Source organism: Triturus cristatus, chromosome 1_1 (genome assembly GCF_964204655.1).
Source record: "Triturus cristatus chromosome 1_1, aTriCri1.1, whole genome shotgun sequence".
NCBI lineage: Eukaryota > Metazoa > Chordata > Amphibia > Caudata > Salamandridae > Triturus > Triturus cristatus.
Window position 1 is genome coordinate 114504722 of NC_140579.1, and position 25048 is coordinate 114529769.

Here is a 25048-nt window from a genome sequence, read left to right on the forward strand (position 1 = left end):
CCCACCTCTAAGAGAGTTAGATGGGGAGGCAGAAGCTTTTCCGTGGGGGCAGCCAAGGCCTGGTATAAACTTCTTGTTGGCTTAAGAAACTGCAATGATTTATTTGCTTTTAGGAAGGCGCTCAAAACATGGTTGTTTTAATTTCCCCTGGCCAAACCTTAGGAGGACTGTAGCAAGCGCCGGGACACCTTCGGGTAGCTGTGCGCTATATAAGTTTTTCTAACATAACATAACTATATAAGTCAGATCGCGATGTACGGTATTTTTTAACAATTGTCTTAACCTTAGTGCTTGCTGAAATCCCGATACAGTTTCAAGGATATATTAGTCCCAGTAAATGTTCATGCTTCTCATATTAGAATGCCCTGGAGTCCGTATGTCCCTAAAAGTTGTACAATAAAAAACAGCATTATCACAAACAAATGCCAATTGGCACCTCGGGTTCTAACAACTGGTCTGATATTTTTAGGTTAAACTTACTCCAAAGTTTACTCACCGAATCGCAACAGTATTTAGAATACCGGACTGGGCTGTAATTGGCCCCTATAAAGATTTGGACACAAAATAAAGAGCAAAACATTTTGAGTGTCCACAAAAATTTATATAATGCAGTTTCGTATGTGACTCACTGCCCTCTAAAATAAAAATAAATGATTAAAAAACAAATAACTTACGTTGTGGAATTTGCCATACCTCTATTGTATCCCCTTATGTGCGATTCCGCCACCCTCATCAAGACGCTATCTTATATAAACAATACTCGGGCCAAAAGTTAGTCCCACAAGGAGACCGAGCATGTCAAATACCAATAGAGAAACGCTGGTAGAAAAAGTACAGCGTATGTTGAAAATCAATAATATAATCCGGGGCCACACAAATTTCAATCTAACAAAGGAAGAAAATAGAGCTTTGAGACAGCTAGCTGCACAATCAAATGTTATAATAAAAGAGGCAGACATGGGAGGAAATATAGTCATTATGCGAAATATTGATTTCACTCTGCCACCTCCTCCATCTCCCCATTCTCCACCTCACTTTTCCTCCAACATCCTCTCTTGAATTTCCTGCCGTTGTTCTCTTGCATCCCGCACCCACCATCAGTCACCTGTTCCCCCCCGAGGGGTGAATGCACCTGTATGGGACTCACCACCCCTCCAAAGTACTGCCAACCAGGAAACCCCCATAGGGCGGTTACCTGTCCCCACCTCTCCTGTGCACCTTTCGCCTCACTTTTAGTCTCTCCTGCGGCACCAGATGGATTAGTTCCACAACCTACTAATCACATCCCGCACCCCCATCAGGTAGTAGGCATTTCCTAGCTGGGACAGGCGCACTCCATCGTCCCTGAACAATAACGGCTCTTCCAATTTTAGCCTCACATGAGCAATCACCTGAATTTCTTTCGCTTGGCAGAAAACCCTCATTGCCCTATTTCCTGCAGGCTTTCTCCATGGCTGCGTGCTTCACAGCCCCTTTCCACACTTTGTGCGACACAAACTCAGTCCATACTAAGCACGTTATAGCCAAATTGCATTTCATCGCCTCTAAATCCCTCTGCATGTGTTGCAAAATTGCCAGTCCTGATAGCCGTATCAAATCGGGGTAGCCTCTTTGTGGAACCAATTTGTCAACCAAGGCAATAACACCCCCCATCGCATCTCCCCTTTACCCCAACAACATACTTCATGGTGGCTGCTCCTCAGACCCAGGTTACGACCACAAACCTGCCGATCTGCGTATTTTGCCGCCCAATGCACCAAAGAATGTCCCATGATCCAGGTAACCATCTTGGTTCCTGGGCCGCTCACACAACCTGCGACATAAAAGAATATATTAGTGTACAAACTGACCCATCCCTCTCCTACTCTGGACAAGTGTTTCCTGTCCCTGCCCTTCTTTGGTTCCACCACCCTTTACTTGCGCACGTATCTCTCGCAGCAGCTAGACCTCTATCTCCCAATCTGGCGGATTCTGTCCCAGGACCAACCTAAACGTGCTGCCGCTGTAGGTGCGCCAATGCGGAAAGAATGTGTTCCATACCTAGCAGGGTCCCTGCCCAAACGCCTTAGAGCCAAGCATGGGCAAGAAGAAAGATCTATGGGGCCCCCGACATTGGCTACCTGAAATGGGTCTCTTACCCCAACACAAACAGTAGGTTCGGATCTTAGGTGTCTTAATTGATGAACAACTCTCTATGAAGCAGCAAGCTGTGAAAGTGTTGTCCACTTGTTTTACCATCCTTAAATGGCTCAGGAAAATCCTCCTGATGATGCCATCATCCAAGCAACGTACTGTGGTCCATGCTTTTATCACATCTAGGCTGGACTATGGCAACATTCTATATCTTAGAGCCAATAAAGATGTGGTACGAAAGCTGCAACTAGTTCAAAATGTGGCGGCCAGGTTGCTCTGTAAGATCCCCAAAACAGCTTCCATTTCAGTCACCCTCCGCGACCTGCATTGGCTCAGGGTTGAGAACCGCATAAAGTTCAAAGCCCTGAGCTATATGTTCAGAATCAAAAGTGGCAAAACGCCTCAATATCTGAATGCTCTAATTCATCTTTATCTTCCATCTCGTGCCTTACGTTCGGCCACACAGGCTAACTTTACGGTGCCGATGCTCAGGCTATCCCGCATTGGTGGCCGGTCCTTTTCTTATCTTGGCCCTTTGATGTGGAACTCCCTTCCATGGAACTTCGGACTGAAATCAGTTACGAGAATTATCGTAAGGATTTAAAAACCTGGCTGTTTAAAATGTAGACCCTATTTTTCTTCCTCCCTCTGTCCTGATAGGCGGCGCCGGGAATCCCTTGGATAGCTGTGCGCCTAATAAGACTAAATTAACATAACATAACATGCGTAGTACAGCCAGCCGCTGAAAAGCCATCAGCCAGTCTCCTGGTGCATAAATAAAATACCTCGAAGGCCGACCCGCTCTTGCTAGATAATCCCACCATTCCTGTACCGGGCACACACCTCTGCAACCGCTCTCATTCAACCAAACCTGTCTATTCCTGACAGCCTGGTCTGTCTTGGAATGACCTAGCCAAATACCTAGTTGGACCTGATCCAATCTCACCTCCTCATATGTTCTTACTGCCTGCTGTACTGTTCCCAACAACTCAGAGATCAGGAAAGCCCCAAAAAACATCCAAACCATACATAACCTAAATACAGGCACCTCAAACGTGTCATAACAACAATCCAGCAGCACCCCCAACAAGCTTTGCAACAATTCAAACGTTAAGGCCTCCCTCGGAGCTCCCCCCCACACCCCTGTTCACGTCCACAACCTTTCAACATCTTACTCAGAATCTCATCTTTTGCTGGATGGAAACCTAGATACAGTTTGCTATAGAGAGATATCACTGCCAGCTTCCCTGCTATCGTCGTCATCGACAAACCCTTGTCAATACAACTTAGAACAAAACGCATTACTCCCTGCTCAGTGTCTTGTCTCTCCATGCTCCATGCATCTACAGTCTGTCCCATGAAGCCTCCAAATTCAGACCACGTCAGCCTGTAACTCAGTCTTGTGGATTCCGCCAAAGATTTTTCAATCAGGCCTATCACTCTCACTCCCTCCAGGCCCAGATGTCGTCCGGCAGCTCTGTCTTGTGTACGTTCACTCCAGGCGCCAGTCCTTAGAATTGTCGCCACTGCGAATGAGACAAAGCATCCGCAATGTCATTACTTGCCCCTGGGACGTGTTTTATACAAAATACCACATTCAGCCTCAAGCACTTCAGCATGAACCATTGCAAAAGCCTCCAGTCCCATGCTTTCTGCCTGGTCACCAGATCCACCACAGTCATGTTGTTCACATGGAACAGCACAATCCTATTCTATAGTCCAGTACTCCAAACCGCCAGTGCCACCAAAACTGGAAAAAACTCCAGAAATGCTATGCTCCGTCCCTGCTTCACCCAACGTGCCTGCCATTGCTCCGTGCACCAATATCCATCCCACAACAGTCCAAAACCAGATGCCCCTGCTGCATCTGAAGTTTTTTTAACCTGCCAGGTCGTATTGTCCTCCACAAAATCCTAAGACACCCCATTGAAATCTACCAGGACTGTCTGCCAAACACTTAAATCTGCCCTGACTCCCATCGAAATCTCAACCCTGTGGTGTGGTAGCACTGCCGCAGACATTCCCATGCCGAGGCGTCAACAGAACGTTCGCCCCAACTCTCACCACCCGACAAGCACAGTTCAGAAAACCCAACAATTGTTGTACCATTTTCAGGTCGATCTTCCTCTCCTCTACCACGAATAGGACACGCTACAATGCAAAGATTTACAACGCAGTTTTTACATCGCAACATCCATTACAACGCATACCATCACAACGCATACCATTACAGCGCATATTACTTTTACGGCAACAGCAGTGTAAGTGTTGGATAGTGTAGGGATAAAAATTACTATTCCCACTTCAGTGGGTGCAACAGTAGGGTAAGTGTTGGATAGTGCAGGGGTTATAATTACTATTCCCACTCCAGTGAGTACAACAGTAGGGTAAGTGTTGGATAGTGTAGGGGTAAAAATTACTATTCCCACTCCAGTGAGTGCAACAGTAGGATAAGTGTTGGATAGTGTAGGGGTAAAAACTATGCGTTATAATGGTTGCGTTGTAATGGCATGTGTTGTAGTGACATGCGTTGTAATGGCATGCGTTGTAGTGACATGTGTTGTAATGACAGCGTTGTAATGGCTTTCGATGTAAAGGATGTTGCGTTGTAATGACTGCGTTGTAAAGGTTGTTTCCAGTCTACCACCCAGAGCACAAAAGCCTGTATGCCGGTCACTTTTCACTAGGCAATCTCACCACCCATTGGACCGAGTCCAGTTCAATGCCCAGAAAGTCAGTCTGCAGCTGGGCCCAGCTGTTTTTTCCGGTGCTATGGGGACCCCAAATGTCTGTGCTAATTCCTGAAATTGATGCAGCACCTTCCCACAATCTCCTGAAGTTCCCTCCCCTATGAACAGAACGTCATCCAGCTAATGGTAGACTTCCCTGTGACCACTCCTCTTCACAAAAACCCACTGTAGGAAAATGCTGAACATCTCGAAGAGTGCACAGGAAATTGCACAACCCATTGGCAGGACCTTGTCCACATAGATGGTGCCCCCTAACTGCATCCTCAGCAGCGAGAAATCTGCAGGGTGTATGGGCAGCAAGCGAAAGGCTGAAATTACATCACATTTTGCCATTTCTGCTCCCTGCCCACACAACCTCACAATCATTAATTGACCTCCCTTCGGGCCAAGATAGATGGTGGATCATCCTGCATTCCCCTGGCTCGGCACCACCCCTAGAGGTGAAATGATCAGGTCCTCCACAGGCCAATTTGCAAATGGGCCAGCTATCCTCCCTTCCTCGACTTCTTTTTCTAATTTCGCTGCTACTACTTCTGGCAACTCTCTGGCCGATTTCAAGTTATCTGCCCACCTTCGTTCTCTGGGACCTTGGTATCCCACCCGAAAACCCTCAATGAAACCCCATAGCATCCTCAAGGTAGCCTTTCTATCAGGGTAAATTGAGAGCAACGGGGAACATGGCCTAGATCCTAACTGGAGCAGGATCCCTTTGGTCCAGACTGTCCTCGGCCTTTAGTGGCCCTCCACTGCTCAGCTGGGGTGGACAGTGTTAAACAGAGCATGAGTGGGTGTCGTCTTCCGCATTTGGAGCACTCATGTTTAAACTTGCAAGGGTGCCGGGAACAGAAACCCTTGTTGGAATTCCAGCATGCCACCGTGGTGGTTTCCCCTTGCTTTGGTGACAAACCTGTGCTTCCTACCCCAAAACTAGCCCCTCCTGCCCCTATCTGAGTGGGACGCGCTGAAAAGGACCGGTACGTCACCGGCAGGCCGCTAGCCATATGGGTGGATGCCCAGGATTGCTTGGATGACATCTACTGCATCCACAACTCCTGATCTACCTCCCCCCATGGTTTGTCAGGGTTGATGCTGATTCTGGCCCTAAACTCCTCATCGTAGTTCAACCATGCGAAACCCCCATAGTGCATCTGTGTCTTCCTTATAAAATACATATACTTCAGTTAGGCGATTGCCCTGTCCAAATGCATATATTAGGAAAGCTGAGGTCCAGTTCTCCATATTGATGGGAACCCTTGGTCTTCTCGTCAGCGTCCACTCTTCTTCTTTTGATCCCTCTTTTGCCTGAATCTCCCTATCGAGCAACTTGAACACGTCGATGTATTCATGCTTCCATATCCTATTTTTTGTTTTGTCAGACAGATGTGTCCCCAAGGGCATTGCCAGGCTGATGTATGTCAGCTTCTTGTGGTGTTTGTTGTCCCCTTTTTCCTCCTTCCCATCATTTTCTTCTGCCTTGTACGTCTGGACACTCATGCCAACTAAAAGCTTTGCCGCTGTCCTTTGCACCTAACGCAGGAGCCGCTGCTGCACCTGTCTCCCACACCCCCTGACCAGTAGGCTTTTTTCGTAGCAGCTTTTGCCCCCCCTTCCCATGTGCTGCCCACCAGTCACCCTCACCTGATAAACTTCCATGGGCCTCTTCGTCCTTGCCCCGGTTGCCGACCTTCTTCGGGCCCGTTGTCTTTGTCTTTTTTCCTTGGCCGCACTTGCCTCCTGCAAAACATCAACATCCTGGTTGTCTTCTCCGGCGCCCCAGAAACCCCTGCACTCATGTCATCTTCAGCACGTACTTCACCTTCTTCTAACTCGTCACTCTCGTCCCCATAATCCAACATTATTTCATCCTCTGCAGGCACACACCTCATGCACTGTTCTCTTGTGACCCTTTTGATTCTTTCAGTTCACACTACGGCATTCTTCTTTCGCCGCCGATGACGCCCGATCCCTCGTTGGAGGGTAGGGCGCCGCGGACCCCCTGCTGCTTCCAGTCAGCGTCTCTATGCCGTTTTTTCCACACTGGCGCCACCCCGCTTCTACCGTCCTCACCTGTCAGTTTGTGCCCCCCCCCCCTCAGGCTGCTCCAACGTGAGGGGTCCTCAGCACTACTAGGTCCCTCTGCCGTAACAGCTGTCCCTGGTCTCGTCCCTTGCTGCTGTTTGTCCCTCAACCACACCCACTTGCCCCCTTCCATCTCTGCTTCTGGGTCCTGCTCTAGTGCTAATTCTTCATCCCACGATGTGTGGGTGGCCCCCGCCCATGGTCTCCAGCCCTCTACTCTTCCTGGCTTCGCACAATGCATCCCACTTCAGTTCCGTCTCCTTAATGATCCGGCGCTGTTCCTGGATCTTAGCCTCCAGATCTAGGCCTTCCCACCTAGGTAAGATGGGGGGGGGGGGGGGGTTCCCCCCGGCTGTCTGCCTCCCTGTCTCCCGCTTCCAAACTGTGGGTGACTACGTGGGCCCCTGCCTCTTTCAACTACTTTATTATGGGTGGGGGGCATCCACTCTCATTCCTACCCTGCATGCTCCCAGGAAGAGGCCTCCACATGAGGTCCAGAGGGGCCTCCTCTCCCTGGAGCTCATTTTCCCTTAGCACCACACCAGCTACAGCGTGCTACTGGGACGGTTCATACATGTTCAGCCCCGACCCCTGGTTCACCGTCTCAGTGCTGGGAGCGTTGTCCTGCAACTGCGCCTCCGGCCTCCGGCCTCCGCGTTTGGGCATCAGCTGTTTAAGCTGGCCCCACCCCCTGCTCCCGGCCGATCTCTTCAGCGGTGGTTGCTCATCTTGACCCACCCCTGGTCCAGGACACCGGGCTGCTGCAGGTCCGCGCAGCCCACCCGACCCAGCACCTGCAGTGAGGTCCTCACCACCTCGTGATCGGGCTCCACCGAGCACGCAGGTAAGGCACCTAAATTAGACCTAAATAAGGCCCAATGGCCCTCACACAGTCCATCCGGCTAACAGGATACTAGGCCTCACTACCTTCCTATTGGCTACACTAACTTCGTTTAACCCTCCCCGGTGATGCCAGGTGCAGGAAGAGGCTGACACTTCCCTTCCTGCACCTTTATACCCACCCTAATCCCTCCATTTGCCCAGCCCCTTGACCCTCTCCCTGCATGTCCTTCTGTCCTATTGCGTGAAGAATCCCGAGAAAAGACTGGTCTGTTACTTTACTTTCCCCGGGGACCGACAATCTGAACACCACTGCTCGAGACCTACGAATACACGCTGACATGAAGGTCTTTTCATAAGCATTCAGTAGGAAGCAAATGCGAAGTCAAGTACCCCTAATGCATCCAATAACATCACAGCATTGGTCCCTTATCCCACCCACAGTCACTTAGCCTCCCCTGCCGTGATGGAGCACAGGGTATCATCAAGTACTGGAAAGGAAGCATGCCTGTTAGAACCCTGTTTGCTTTCCGTTCCTGCCTCTGCCTTATGACCCTTGACCTCAGGAGTCAAAGAACAATTCCAGGGATATCAAAGGGCAATCCAAGGTCACTAGCTGCTTGCCAAATTGACATCCACACAGATATATAGGGCACAATAATATTCCACAGGTTTCAAATAGTAAAATATTAAAGATTTAAGGATGTAAAATTCATCTTCCGCTATAATCCCAAGGGAGCATTTGGGACATACCAGAAGCAAGGGGAGGGAAGGGGCACCAGGAAGATCCTTCTGAGAAATGACCATTCTGTGACCTTTCTTGCAGTGACCAATGTGGCACTAAAGGGTGTGGCAGTGCAGTCCAGCAATTACGTGCCATGGTCATTGGCAAGCATCGCCATCGATGGAAAACTGGCCAGCAACTTCCAGCTTCGTGAGTGCTCCTGCACAAACCTCGACTTCCCAGCCTGGTGGAGGGTGGACCTGCTGGCCACGTATCGCATAGCCTCGGTGGTCGTGACCAACAGGAGAGATGCTGTGCCTGAGAGACTCAATGGTGCCGAAATCCGCATCGGGAACTCGTTGGAGAACAACGGCATTGTGAACCCCAGGTAGCTGTCCATATGCCTCCAACCCCATGGCCCTCTTCTAGGTGACTGGAACTACAGTGATCTCAATCCAGAATACAGATACTGAGCTAAAGACCTGGCATGGTGTTCCTGAGAACTACAATCTCCTAAGACCGACCCCTATCAGTCACAGGTTGTGCTGTTGTGGCTCCATACATGGGGACTTTCAGGGTCCCAGTGCTGAAAGTCAGTGCAGATCTGTGCTGTTTCTATACCTCTTCACTCTCAGGGTCTAGCTGCAGTCTCTGGGGTTTCTTTGTACTCTCAAGGTCCCAACCTCATGCTTTGCTTTACTATATGTATACCTTTGAACTCTCAGGGTCTAGGCCACAGTCTCATGATTGGAAGAGTTAGGTCCACACCTTTTAAATCTCAGGGTCTAGGCCACAGTCTCATGATTGGAAGAGCTATGTCCACACCTTTTAACTCTCAGGGTCTAGGCAACAGTCTCATGATTGGAAGAGCTATGTCCACACCTTTTAACTCTCAGGGTCTAGGCCACAGTCTCATGATTGGAAGAGCTATGTCCACACCTTTTAACTCTCAGGGTCTAGGCCACAGTCTCATGATTGGAAGAGGTATATCCCCACCTTTGAACTCTCAGGTTCTAGGCCACAGTCTCATGATTGGAAGAGCTATGTCCACACCTTTTAACTCTCAGGGTCTAGGCCACAGTCTGATGGTTGGAAGATTTATGTCCACACCTTTTAACTCTCAGGGTCTAGGCCACAGTCTGATGGTTGGAAGATTTATGTCCACACCTTTTAACTCTCAGGGTCTAGGCCACAGTCTCATGATTGGAAGAGGTATATCCCCAACTTTTAACTCTCAGGGTCTAGGCCACAGTCTCATGATTGGAAGAGTTATGTCAACATCTTTGAACACTCAGGGGCCAGCCCACAGTCTCATGATTGGAAGAGTACATTGATTACATTGATTAAGCTTTTATTGTTCAATTACTTAAAATCGTTACAATATACTATCATTATTAAAAGGAAGAGAGTTAAAATCCCACGCATGTTACTACAACCTGGTAGGGCATAAAACCTTAAAACTAATATCAAAATCTGGTACAAGTGCAAATGCATTAGACTTAAAAGGGAGGTTTGTCCGAGTCGCTCTTGCTTGCTAGCCGACTGGTTTCTTTTTGTAACTCTATTTTCAGCGACAGTGCGGCTTGAATTGATTCTATAAATTTCCCCAGCTGCGCAACTGTTTGAGCTGTTTTAGCTGAGAAACACAAGTCTGAAACTTCTCTGCATCGTACAAGGCCCTGGGCTCTGCAGATAGGAAGAACTAGTCGGTGCCTCTCGCTGGCTAACTTGGGACAGCAGATGGAGCCAGGATTCCTGATGGTAACTACAGAGTCGACATGCGGCTAAATTGTCCTGCCGGGCCCAAACTTGGTTAAAGTCCACAATGGGCAATGCAAGAAGTTTCATGTAAGTGATTTTTTTTCGGGCTGGGACTGTCAGTGCTTGCTCGAAATAAGGCTGTGGTTTTCCCACTATGTAGGAGGCGTCCAATGATGACAAATTGGATTGAGGGTGTAAGCTTTCAAGATCTCTTTCATGTGATATTTTCTTGGCTGGTCTATTCACTGATCTTTTCCATGCAGCTACGGAATGTTTAAGATGTGCACATTTTACACATCTATTTCTAACAAATTGGTGGCTGCTGTTAACTGCACCTGCCATAGGGATCCACTTTCTTCGAAGATTGTTTTAATTTGCACTTTCATAGATGTTGCTGTAGCCCGCAAGATACTAATATAGTATTTTAAAGAGTCCCCTAAGCAGGTAATTTCCGGACGAGTAAGTCCCAGCTCCAGCCTTACTCTTGCTCTCCTGGCCTGGCGTGGGATGCCTAATACTTTCTTATATACCAAGATTTGGTGGCTCATGAGGAAGTTAGTGAGGGCACCAGGAACGATTAGGTGGCCGTAGTTGATGGTATGCTCAGACATGGCATGGAGACCTGTGCTCTCCATGCCACTGGAATCAAGCTATCCTGGCTGAAGAGGGGTGAAACCCGAAACCGGTCCTAGGATGCCTGGTTCCAGTCCAGGGAGGACCTGACTTGGCAGTTCGTGCTGGACTGTTCCCATGAGGCACAGGGTCAAGACTGATTTGCATATGGATGGGTTCAAACTGGAATGGCATGGTGAGCAAAAAAACGATGGATTTAGGCCCAGATCTCTGTCCTTGGGTGAATGTATGACATTGTTCTGCATTCTGTCCATCAACTGTTGTTTTTGCATTTGTCACCCCGAGTGGGACGGGTATGCTCAGGCGTGAGTCCCTTGCTCTCCATGCCACTGGAATCAAGCTATCCTGGCTGAAGAGGGGTGAAGCCCCGAAACCGGTCCTAGGATGCTTGGTTCTAGTCCAGGGAGGACCTGGCTAGGCAGTTCGGACTGGACTGTTCCCATGAGGCACAGGGTCAAGACTGATTTGCATATGGATGGGTTCAAACTGGAATGGCATGGTGAGCAAAAAAACAATGAAGTTAGGCCCAGATCTCTGTACTGGGGCGGATGTATGACATTGTTTTGCATTCTGTCCATCAACTGTTGTTTTTGCGTAGTTGATGGAGGGCAATAATTTTGCTTTTAAGACTTTCAAGATAGGTTCAGCAATCGGGCTGTGTAGTCTTCGGTGGAGACTTCTCAGGCTACTGATAATAGCGGCCCCCTTACTTCTTAAATGTTTCAAATGTGCTGATGGTTTGGCCCCTTCCGAAAGCCTGAGACCAAGATAATTATAGTTTTTGCAGGTTCTGATTTGTAGGTCTCCTAGGCGCCATTGAACTGTCTATTTCAATGGTACTTCCCAAAGATTATTATCCTGGTCTTCTCCTGATTCACCAGCAGGTTATTCTTTTGATTAAATCTATGCAGCGCTTCTAAGGCTTTCTGTAGGCCTGTCCTAGTGTGATCCATGATAACAAGGTCATCAGCATATTGGTGAATTTGGAGCCACACGCTCCCCAGCTTTGGTATGAGTAGATTTGCCCCCTCCAGGGCTTTTCCCAAATCGGCTGTGTAGATATTAAAAAGTAAAGGGGCAAGAACGCACCCTTGTTTGAGGCCATTGTTGGTTGGAACCTTAGTTGTTACTGACGTTTGGCTGGTTTTAATACGCACCCAGGTCCCTTCATAGAGAGCAATTATTGCCTTTAACAGCTTTTGAGGAATGCCTCTGTTGATAAGTTTTCCCCATAGCTTCCCGTGGTTGACTCGGTGAAAAGCTGCACTGTAATCCACAAAACAGCAAAACAAAGGTGGTTGTAATGGCTGGGTCACGCGTAGTGACAAGTGTCCCAGTACTAAGATGTTGTCTATGGTGGAGCTTTGGGGTCTGAAACCAGTTTGGAAGAATGGAAGAATGGAAGAATATTGTGATCTTTTACCCAGGTTTCTAGTTCCTTCAGCAATACTCTGGCATATGCTTTTGCTTCTATATCTAATAGAGCGACAAGCCGATAGTTTTCGGGTTTTGTGCAGTCCCCTTTTTTGTGAATCGGGAAGAGTATTGAGCCTTTCCACGATGATGGAACGGTGGAAGTTTCAAATGCATACTTAAAAAGTGGTGTTAACTGATCCGCCCAGAATCCGTATGTGACTTTAAACACTGCCGCTGGAACTCCATTGGGACCCGTCGCGCCGTCTGACCTCATTTTGTTAATCAGGTTGGTTATCTCAACCTTGGTGATAGCTGGAGATTTGCCATCTTTGTGGGTTACTAGAGGGGTTTGTTGTATTTGGGTGTCAGTCGTGTTCTGCTGTGTTGTATACAGTAGCTTTGCATATTTAACCCACTCGGAGGCTGCCACCCCGTTTCCTTGCTCTGACCGGTGTGGCTCTTTTGACTGATATATCTCCAAAGTTGGATGTGACCCTTTTCTTTGAAAAGGTTAAATATTTTTAGCCACTCTGCCTCAATTTTCTTTGATCGGATTTCCCATATTTTCTTCCTGTGTTCCCTGCAAAGCACTTTTATTTCCAATGTGAGGGGACTTGTAGCTCTAATTCTTCTTGCCTTCAAGGCCTTTCAAATAATCCGCTTGGTTTGCGCTAGGGCCCTTGGTTTTAGTTGTAATGATAGGCTTTGTGGATCCGAGTCCTTTGCTTTAGGGCTAACAGTGACCCGTCCGAGAACGGTTTTTAGTTCCTCAAGTAGTGCTTTCCAGAGCTCCAAGTGGGATGCCAAACTTCTAACTGTTTGGCTCGACTCTTTGTGTGTGATCCACTCCAAGAGTTTTTGACCTAGATTTATGGTCCATTTTATTCTACTCAATACTTCATGGTGCTCTTCTCCAGTTGAGGTACCCAATGTTCCCGGTTGTGTTGCAGATTTCCCATTTAGATCAAGAGATACCCTCAGTGGTCTGTGATCACTCTCATCCCTGTTTCCCACTTCGAAGTCGTTAAAATATGTTAGCAGGTTCTCAGAGATAAAGATTGTTGTCTTATCCCTGAAGGTGGGAAAAGGATGCAAGAGAGGGTCCACCGCTTTTTTGATGGAGTGGGCGGAAACCATATTTTGCAAGAAAAGAAGCCGTTGCAGAGGAGCCGATTCTGTTTTGTTTGGAAGTTCCATTTTTATGTATCGCAAATCCCTGGTGTTCATGTCCCCTACGATGATTGGAAAGTGTGAGTCATATTTATTTATAAGGTGATCCATTTTTGTTCTTAATGTTTTTAGTACTTGCTTTTTTTGCCGTGTGGCGGGGTTAACATAACAATTAATTATCAAAAGACGGATTGAGATATTGTTCCTTTTAAATCCGCAGATCAGTACTGCTTGCAAGATTGAAAGAGTAATGTCCATACTTTTGAACTCTCAGGGTCCAGCACACAGTCTCATGATTGAAAGAGTTATGTTCACATCTTTGAACTCTCAGGGTCCAGCACACAGTCTCATGATTGAAAGAGTTATGTCCACATCCTTGAACTCTCAGGGTCCAGCACACAGTCTCATGATTGAAAGAGTTATGTCCACATCTTTGAACTATCAGGGTCCCGCACACAGTCTTGTGATTGGAAGAGTTAAGTAAATACATCTGAATACTCAGGGTCTAGCCCACAGTCTCATGATTGGAAGAGTAATGTCCATACCTTTGAAATCTCATCATCCAGCCCTCAGTCTTATGATTGGAAGAGTTATGTCCACATCTTTGAACTCTCAGGGTCTAGCCCACAGTCTCATGATTGGAAGAGTTTTGTCCACATCTTTGAACTCTCAGGGTCTAGCCCTCAGTCTTATGATATTTCAGATATTTCTGACCTCTTAGGGTCAAGTTCCTTTTTCAGAGTTTGCTGTGCTATCTCCACAGCTTTGCCGTCTCATGGACAGATCACACGCTAAGGGTCACAGTCTCAGGATTTTCTGTACTATCTCCTAGAAGTTAGAACTCTCAGGGCCTGTGGTGTATATTTGCCTAATTCTCTTGTGCACTAGATAGGCATTCACCATACTAAACATTTTGTAATTCTTATGACAGGTGCACCACTATTGTCACACTCAATGCAGAAGCAACAAGATCTTTCAACTGCGGTGGCATGTCTGGGCGCTATGTGACGGTCAGCATTCCTGGACGCGCGGAGTATCTGACGCTGGGTGAGGTGCAGGTCTTCGCTCTTCCACCAGACGGTGAGTTTCAGGTGCAGGTGGTGTCTGCCACTGCAGTATCTGTGTGCAGTTTAAGTATTGCCATGTTGACTTGGCAAGTGCACCCACTTGCCAGGCTCTACCCTTCCCTTTTCTTACATATTAGTCACCACTAAGGTAGGCTCAAGGTACCCCTGTGAGCACGGTGAAGTGTATGTCAAAGGTAGGACATGTCCTGGTGTATGTGGCATGTCCTGATAGTGAAACACTGCCATTTTGTTGTTGGCTATTGCAAGGCTACCTTTTCCCAATGGATAGAAAGGGGAGTTTGCTTATAACATCTTATAAACATAACTACCGCTGAGAACAAGGTATAAAAATAAAGTTTAGTATGCCTGAACTCAGAATGTTAAAATGCATCCTTTAGTGAGGGTGATTTTTTACATTCTGTGTTTGAAAATTCCACTTTTAGAAAGTAGGTATTTTCTTGCTTATACATCCAGTGTGCATCTGCTAGGATTTGTATTGACTGGGGCTGGGGAGAAGCAGTGGCTCCAGAAACTCTGGATAAGTCAGGGCTGGGCTGAATAGACCTGGGCTGCATTTAGAGTAGGGGGAGGAGATTCCCTTTCACCTGAATGGGCCTGGTCTGCCTCTGACAATGCTGTCTCTACCTCCTGCCAGGAAGCTGCACCAGAAAGGACAGAACTGGTTCTGGCTGGGCTAAGACACTCTCTGCCTCCAGAGAAAAAAATGATTTTGTGGTATAAATATTGGGGCCCAGACCCCAGAATTTTAGAACTTTCTTGGACCAAGAAGACTCCCAAGAAGAAGAGCTGGAGAAGCTGTGAGGAGGAACTACCACTATGCTGAGTGCTTTGCTGTGTTGGCCTGCAGTGGCTGCTTCTGTCTTGAGCAGTGAAATGACTGGACTGAACTTTCTGCAACTTCTTTATTGAGTATCTCCAAGGGCCTGAAATAGAGCTTGCCTCCTGTTCTGAAGTCTCAGGGACTGCAAAGACTTCACCAACCTCTGGGTCTGCTTCTGGAACCACTGTTTCAGCTGCCACAGAGAAGGGAAACGCAACCGACTCAGTCGCTGGCTTTGTGTCCTGACGGCACAGCAGACTGCACCGTCCGCCTCTCGCACAGCAACCCTGGTCTCACCGATGACAACGACTGACGCCGCTGAGCCACTGCTTGCACCGTGACCTGTGGGCACCACACGCCGCACCGCCTCACTTCACTTCGCCCTCCTGGTCTCACTGACACCGTCACTGCTGCTGACTTGGACACCCGTGACTGCATCGTGGCTGGGAGCACTGCTCGTAAGTTTCACAATGCACCTCCTTGTCCCACACAGCCATCTGGGCCGCCCGATGCCAGCTCCCGTTAACAGGCTCTGTTGCCTGCACCACAACCGCATCAAGCACTATCTCGCCCTGCACCGTAAGCCTTGGTCTCACTTGCGCCACCTGGACGAACATCACTGAGCTGCTGCCTGCAGAGCATCGAGAGAACACCACACCCTCCACCACTTCCATTTTGCCATGCAACCACAACGGTTGCCACACCCTGCTCGCACCATAGTGTCAGCCGCAACGAGAAAGGTACTGTTACCGAGTCTGTCCAAACTTTCGCTGGCCCGTACCGACACGTCAGCTGGAACTGTTAGACTGTTGTTTTCAGCATTGCGGTAGCCCCAGACGGAGATACCGACTAGTACAAACTGTGTTTTTCAAGTATTCTTGCAAAGTATACCTTTTTAAGTATTGTGGATTTTTATCATTTTGGTCTTGCTTTAAGTATATAAAATATTGGATATTTTTCTAAACACTGTATTACTGTTGGTTAGGTGCAAATGCTTTACACACTGCCTCTAAGATAAGTCTGACTGCTCGTGCCAAGCTACCAAGAAGGTGAGCAGGGGTTATTTTAGGAGTGTAACTCCCATACCCTGACTAGGAAGAAGGGCCCCTACTTGGACAGAGGTACAAACCCCTGCCAGCTACAGACCCCCATTTCTAACAGGGAGTACCTGCGCGTGGCATGGAAAGGGTTGTTACTTGGAGGAGGGAGGTAGGTGGGTGAGTACCTACGAGAGGCATGGGAAGAGTCATTACTTGGAGAAAGGAGGTAGGTAGCGGAGTAGCGGCGAGTGGCATGGGAAGGGTCATTACTTGGAGGAGGGAGGGAGGTGGCGGAGTACCTGCGAGTGGCATGGGAAGGGTTGTTACTTGGAGTTGGGAGGTAGGTGACAGAGTATCTGTGAGTGGCATTGGAAGGGTTATTACTTGGAGGTGGGCGGTAGGGGGCGGAGTAACTGCGAGTGGCATGGGAAGGGTCGTTACTTGGAGGCTTGAGGTAGCAGAAACCGGTCCATCATCCCTAATGAATCAGCAGCAGGTTGCATGGGTATGACTTTAGTTTAATAAACTTTACTTCCTTACCTTTCCTTATTCTGCCTTCATTTCACCCACAGATCCATAAAACTAAAATCATCTTTATTCATGTTTTACTTTATCCGAACTTTACTTCCTCCTCTATTGCCAGCCTTGCTATAATGGTATTTCCTAAATCCTAATTTTAATTTAATTACATTTGTTTCATAAATATTAACTCTTTCCCTAACTCAAATAAAAATAAAAAATATGTAGTAAAGTAAAAGGTTGCCTTATGAAAATGAAATGTTAAAACATAGCGTAAATTATAATTAGAATATCATTCATCATTGTTTGCCCCTTGCTTTCAGATGTTAATACAAGCATCCCTCTCTTTGCAGATCAGAGGCTGGCTTTGAAAATCACAGCGGCCACACTGGATGGCAGCCTCTCGGAGACCCCTGAAAAGAAGAATCAGACATTTGAACAGGTACCAAGACACGTCACTCCTCCCCCCAAGAGCCAGTGCTTTAGATCCAACTATAAACTGGGATTTGTGCTCATTCAGCTTGAAGGTTTGTCTTTGAACATAGACAGATGTGAGGGGTGGTAGGAGACACCGGAAGTGTAGGGAGGGGACAAGGGATGAAGAGAAATGCCAGATATTTGTTCAGTATGGGGTCTAGTAACCATGTATGAGCATCACATACAATTTAAGGGGGCCTCTCTAAGCCCCCAATTTATGAGGACCACATCTCAATGATCGTCATAGCCTCTAAATGCAACTTTATTATTTTTGTGGAGGAAAATTAAAATTGGCTGGTATTTCCAGTCCTTTCCTCCTAGCTGTACTTATAGTAGAAAAGTGGTGTCTAGAATCTGACAGATGTCAGAGAATCTCTTCCTCTTGCAGAACAGTGTTAAGAAACCCCATCTTGAGGTTCCATCATCGGTACACAAACACACCTTGGTATAATTGTGAGTGGTTGAGCATGATCGTTCCACCATCCTCCTGACACTGCAGTAACATCTCCGCCCCAGGGTCTAACTTGACACAAAAACTGCAGCGTCACTACATCTCCTTGTGCTGCCTGGTAGCTGCTAGAAGGCTAGGGGTCATAAAGCAGGTGATGTGGGTGTTTGCAGACTGCTATCCCAGCTGCAGACAGCATGGTCATCTCAAAGGTGACCAGATGACCCACAGTGATGTGGAGGAAGAAAGGTGGGGCCTGCTGCAGCTTGTATCTCCTTGTCCTCCAGCTCCGGAACATGCAGTGTAGCCCCTGTGGTTGGCGATCAGATGAGGGGGAAGGCTGCTAGGTGTCTACAGTGCCCGCACCCACTACCATCTACGAGATAATTGAGGGCTTGTTAGACTGAGAGTTGAGTGGGTGGATCCATCTGTGCAACCAAACTAAGTAGACCAGAGCTGAATTTGAGTTGAATCTAAGTAATCTATAGAGCGCAACAGAACTAAGAGAACTTAAGTAGCATTTGATATATCTTTTCATGTGATTTGTGGTGATTCTTGCCATAGATGAGGAAGCCATGCAAACAAAAGATAAGAACAAGGCCAGGCATGGCATAAGCAGAAATAAAGCACTACAACACAATCAAGCATTTTCCAAATAAACAAACAAGATTTGCCTTTCTTCATGCCAGCCAACTCAAAACAGTGTGGGCACACCATGGTGGGTTACCGTAAAGACATCTAGGCAACATTTGATTGGCAGCCTCTGTACCATCAACCTGTAACTTTAGATCAGAAACCCACTGCATACCTAGGGATGTGAACAATGGATAAACATACAGATCCAGAGATGGAAAGGTTTTACAAACTAGAAACAGTAACCATGAACCCCATTGATACATCAGGGAAGGCATCACACGGGCACCTTAAGATTGTTGAGAGAAGGCCAGGCCAGGTTGTCATCTTGCAGATACTGTGAGAGTAACTTTACTTTAACGTGCATGCACAGATCTTTCCTCCTGCACCACTCAGGGGCGTAATTTATTCTACAGGACTAGAGAGCCATGGTGCCTTTCAATCACTTTATTGTAGATTTGACCCCCACCTATGTTTTGGAGGACCCATTTTTAATAGAGTCAATTTACTTACTTTCTGGAAATATGTGAGGGGATGAATGAAGTCTCCTCAAGCAGCATCTCCTTTGTAGAGTTCCTAATATGCACATGAACAGGTAGCAAAGAGGCAACAAGAATCTACTGGGAGGCCAAGGGTCACCGTAAGATCGTGTACGCCTACAAGAAGAGGATGAGAAATTTACGCAGTCAGACACTAAAGGTATCCCTTCTTGTTGAGGATCTCCGAAACAGGAACTATCTCCAGCACAGTAACCACTCACAGACAATTAGTACACAGGTGTTTGGTTCATAAATGGGCCCAATACCAGTGTTTTGGTTGACAAGCTAAGCATGAAAGTAAATTATAACTTGTACAACAACAATAGATTATAGATCAAGTGCACAGCCGATCATATGGAACGAGAGTCCTTAGTACAATCCATATTGCGCAAAAATGCACTGTATCTAGTAAAACCCTCAGCAAGATCTATTACATGAGTACTGGGGTCTCACTCTATTCCAACAACAAACCAAAGAATATTGGACTTCCCCAGTAAAATCCATTAGAACATTTACCCTTTTATTTATAGATATCAAAGGAGGAAACAAGGTTGACAAAGGTAGGGTAGATATTCAGCAGTTACCTTCAGCATTTAATTATGCCCAGCTATTAATTCTTTTTTAATATATATCACTTATACTGAAGTTTATTTGAGTTTATTTGATTTAGTTCTCAACTGAGAACAACAAAAGATTTTACATATGAAACTTACATTTAAATGGTAAAATTGTCATTCTAATACAAAGTTCAAAATGATTTTAAAAATTTGAACATATTAATACACACAAATTCATTAGGCGGTTCCTTACAAAGAAGAATCAGGTTCTGAACAGTGTTAATTTTGCATTTTGTTCTAATTGGTTTTAAGAAACTTTTTCTAGCCTCTGCGACAATGACGTTTGGGCAAAGCGAATAACACATGTTCTAAATCTTGCACTCCGCCTTTACATAGATCACAAAGACTAGACGCCTTTTCCTTTGGATACCACTTATTTGTAAATTATTTCAAAGGCAGTATCCCTAGTCGGAGCAATAAAATACTGAGCTTGACTCCGTGCTTTAAGTTAAAAGAGATATACTGTTGCGTTTTCGTAAATACAATAGTTTCCGCATATTGTTTATACAATGATAGCTTGGTGCAATGTTGGATATCAAGATCCATACTTAACCTTGGTGTTAAATATTTTTTAAAACGTTTCAGATGTGCTGGGATCCATGATTTTATCATGTCGAGGGTAACCTAAGATATTTTAAAAGCGGTAGAGACATTTTTACAAAATACATAATTTGAATGTTCTGGCTCAAATGTTTCAATTTTTAGTAGGAATCGTAGAGTTCCCCGATCCGCGTGAACAAGGTTATATACCCATCTTATTATATTAGTGATCCCTCTTGCAAATGAACTGACTAATGAAAGTTCGAGAAGAAGGGCTTGTACCGGCACAGCTTGTGACATCTTTGTCAGTTTCCGGAGGGCTTTCCCTTCTTTCAGGTTGAGTTGTTTCCATTGGCTTATAGGAATATATTCTATGGCATATGATAATACCGATGGAATCTTTGAGCTATATACTTGTAAAAGTGATTAAAAGTGTCTTTGTCCAGTGGAGGAGTAAAGTCGTTGGAGAGCCCCTAGGTGGACATCAACTTTGCGGCCCAGGTTTTGTAAGTGGGGCAATGATTTTGAAAAGATTCTCCCTAAATATGTATACTCCTTTACTGTTTCCAATGGTTTTCCCCCTAGAGACCATTGTAATTAGCATATAGCTTTCTTCCTGTAAACGGGACGATTTTTGTTTTAGTGACGTTAGGTATTAGTTTGCTTCCGTATAGTTAGTGAGTGCCTGCAGATTCCTTTGCAGACCGAAAGGAGTCAGATCTAAAATGACTACGTCGTCTGCGTACATCAGAGTATGGATTTTATAAGATGCAATTTTAGGTGGAAAATTATTGACCTTAAGTCTTTCCGGCAAATCACTAAGGTATAGAGAGAGCTAGGAGGCACCCTTGCCGCAGACCGTTAGGAGTAGGTATTGGGCTAGTGAGACCCTTCTCCCTCCCCATTTGGACTTGACACCATGTCCCTGAGTACAGTGATATTAGTAATTGAAGGAGGTTGTCCGGAATTCCCATTCTTTGGAGTTTTTTTCATAGCGTCTCTCTGACTACCCTGTCAAATGCAGTCGTAAAGTCGACGAAGACTGCATACACTACCTGGCATTTTTTAGGGACATATTTGTCCATTATCGTTTGTAGCACTGCCATATTGTCAGTGACCGAGTGTTTAGTTCTGAACCCTGCTTGATTTACCGGAATTGCACCAGATGAAAATGCCCACTCTTTAAGATGTTCTAAGACAGCTGCTGAAAATATCTTCCTAGTGGCGTCTAGATGAGCTATCTGCCGATAATTACAGGGCAACAGTCTGGAGCCCTTCTTGTGTATTGGAATAATGATACTCCCTCTCCAGGGCTTTGGTATTTCCCATGTTTCGAATATGTAGAAGAAAAAGCTTGCTAAAAGCTTGCTCCACTCTTTAGGGTTACTTTTAAGGACCTTAATGGGAATTTGGTCTGGTCCTATTGCTGCCGATGATCTTGCCTTTTTTATGTAACCTTCAATTTGGAGAGGTGATGGAGCCTCTTTACCTGTATTTTCTTCCCTTCCACTCTTGCTTTAAAATGGTGCCTTGCTTTCTATCTTTTCATTTGTTTTGTATAAGTTGGTTAAATATATTTCCCATTCCAATGGCGGGACTGGATTTGCTTGTAGTAATTGTTTTGTACCCGTTTCAGTAGCAATTACATTCCAATAGGAGCGTTTATCATCTTGTTTTGCTTCTGTTTGTGGGTCCACCCATTTTTTGTCCTGTATCTTTTTGTTCTTTTTTTCTTTATCTCTCCTTCGGCGTTTTTTTAGTTTGTTAATTTCACATTTTCTTATTTCCGAAAATTGAACAAATTGTACCATTATTAGTTTAATTCTATTGACCGTATATCTGCACTCCGTCTGTTATTTTTTCATTGTTTTAACATTCGTTGTTTTGAGAATTTCTGCAAAAGTTGAGTCAGGTTAATGACTACAGCCTCAAAGTTTGTTATTGGATTAGTTGAGTGAGTAGTACGTAAAAGGTATTCCTTCTCTATTATTTGTGTAATTTTGTTAAATGATCTAAATCAAATCAGGTGTTTGTTAAGCACGACTACTCACCCGTAAGGGTCTCAAGGCGCTGGGTGTGTGGGGGGGGGTTCGCAGGTTCCAGTCCATCAAGGAGGGGGTCTGTCGAAGAGCCAGGTTTTGAGGTTTCTTGCGAAGATGGGGAACAATGTTATTTGTCTGAGGTGGAGGCTCTGGCCGCGAGGAAGGAGAATGAGCGTCCTCCTGATCTGGTCTTTCTCGTGCGGGGGACCACTGCATAGGAGAGCTGGGCTGATCGTAGGGTTCTTTGGGGAGCGTGGAATTTGAGTCGGCTGTTCAGGTATGCTGGTCTGGTGTCATGGAGGGCCTTGTGAGCGTGGGTTAGCATCTTGAAGGTGACTCTAGCTTCGATGGGGAGCCAGTGGAGTGTTTGCAGGAGCTGGCAGATGTGGCAGTGTCTTGGCAGGTTGAGGACCAGTCTTGTGGCGGTGTTTTGGATGTTCTGTAGCTTGCAGGTGAGGTTTTTGTTTATTCCGGCATAGGGTTCATTGTCGTAGTCGAGCCTGCTGGTGACCAGGGCGTGAGTGACGGTCTTTCTGTGTTTGAGGGGGATCCATTTGAAGGTCTTACGTAGGAGGCGAAGGGTGTGGAAGCAGGAGGACGAGACGGAGTTGATCTGGTGGTCCATTTTGAGCTCTGAGTCCAGGATGAGTCCCAGGTTGCGTGCATGGTCCGTGGGGGTAGGCGAGCTTCCGAGGGTGGGGGCCCACCAGGTGTTATTCCAGGCATCTGGGTTTGGGCCCATGATGAGTACTTCCATTTTGTTGGTGTGTAGTTGTAGGCAGCTGTTTTTCATCCATTTGGCGACGGCTTCCATGCCTTCTCGAAAGTTGTGTCTGGCGGTGTAGGGTTCGTTGGATAGGGAGAGGATGAGTTGGGTGTTGTCTGCGTATGACACAATGTAGAGTCCGTAGGTTCTGACGATGGGGGCGAGCGGAGCCATGTAGATGTTGAAGAGCGTAGGGCTGAGGGAGGACCCCTGGGGGACTCCGCAGGTGGTAGGTGTAGGGTCTGAGAGGAAAGGGGGGAGTCTGACCTGCTGCGTTCTGCCGGAGAGGAAGCAGCTGATCCAGTCGAGGCCCTTGTCTTGGATCCCTGCGTCGTGAAGTCTGCGTATTAGGGTGCGGTGAGAGACTGTGTCGAACGCCACTGAGAGGTCGAGGAGGATGAGGGCTGCTGTTTCTCCTTTGTCCAGTAAGGTACGGATGTCACCTGTTGCGGCGAGGAGGACGGTTTCCGTACTGTGTTTTTTTCTGATGCCGGATTGGGAGGAGTCGAGAATGTTGTGCTCTTCAATGAATGTGGTGAGTTGCTGTTGATGGCTTTCTCGATGACTTTCGCTGGGAACAGGAGCCGGGAGATGGGTCTGTAGTTTTTGAGGTCGGTGGGGTCCGCCGAGGGTATCTTCAGGAGGGGGCTGATCTCAGCATGTTTCCAGTCGTCAGGGAACGAGGCGGTTGCCAGGGAGCGGTTGATGGTGTGGCAGAGCATGGGTGAGATGGTGTCGGCGGCTCTGTTGAAAATGTGTTGGGGGCAGGGGTCCGTGGGGGCCCCGGAGTGGATTGACTTCATCGTCTTCAGTGTGTCTTCGGTGGTGAGGGCTGTCCAGTTGTCGATCGCTGGCTTCAGGGTGTCGGGGGTGGTGAGGGTTCAGTGTGTTGGTTGTCTTCGTCGAAGTTTTGGCATTTTCGTTAGGCTAATTTAACTTTTTCCCTGTTTTTAACCTTATACACTGGCCACACTCTTGCACTATAAATTGTGCCCCCACCGCTGTTTTAGCGGGCTCAATCGGCAGATATCTTCGTATTTTGCCGCCATCTTGGGAAGGATCGAAGTATCACTCTTGGCACCATCACGCTGAGCGCTCTAGTGCTCAGGCGGAGGTGAGGGGAGGCCCTATTTAAAGCTCGCATTGGTCGCGCAGCGGTGGTGCCAGACTCGTGCCGGAGTCGGGCCAGAGTCTTGCCCGTCTGCGCTCGTCCGCGCGAAGGAGGCGTGAGGGCGGAAGTCACCGTAGCATAGAGGGTAAGAGTAAGTAAATAATATTATACTCTATTTCGTGAATGCCTTCTGCCTCTGTATTATTGCGTGGTGGACCGTTTCATGATTGTCATTTAGCAGCACCTCTTGAGACCCGGCTTGTCCCCGAGCTTTGTACTCAAAACACGATGGTATCTTCTATCAATCCTATAGTAAAGTCTTTGTCTACCACTTCAGTTTTGCGAGGTGGCCTTATTAATTCCCGCTCACTTTGTAAAAACGCCCAACATATACATGATCTCATCATTGACAATGAGCTCGATTGGCTCCTGATTACTGAAACTTGGCTTAAGCCTTGGTGTAACCCAGATTTAGCCATAGCCCTCCCGCAAACCTTTTCTATCCAGCGTTTGGATAGAGTAGAACAACAGGGAGGGGGCCTTGCCATTATGTTTCGTAGCTCACTAAAATGTTCTTCATATGAGCTGGTTGATATCAAAGGAGCGGAAGCATTATTTTTCTCGTTGGGCATCCATGACTCATTGACCTTTTCGGGTGCACTTGTTTATCGTCCTCCAGGCCCCCCGAAGGAGTTCTTAGATACTGTGGGAGAAGTCTTAAGTGATCTATCGCTCAGATGTTCTAACTTCACTATACTGGGCGACCTGAATTTACATCTCGACTCCCCTAATGCCCCAGGAGTTGATTATTTTATGGACACCATTAATATATTAGGACTCACCCTTTTGACGCATCAACACACACATTTGGGAGGACACTTATTGGACTGCGTTTGTTCCAA

General features: G+C 46.7%; 1 protein-coding gene across 1 annotated transcript in view; it reads left to right on the top strand.

Annotated features, from left to right (window-relative positions):
* Positions 1–25048, top strand: part of LOC146869700 (uncharacterized) — a 664652-nt gene that overhangs the window by 540351 nt on the left and 99253 nt on the right. The window contains exons 19-21 of the mRNA XM_085640198.1: positions 8629–8914; positions 14438–14586; positions 17327–17415. Coding sequence (XP_085496324.1) covers positions 8629–8914; positions 14438–14586; positions 17327–17415 — 524 coding nt within the window. The remainder of the gene's footprint in view (positions 1–8628; positions 8915–14437; positions 14587–17326; positions 17416–25048) is intronic.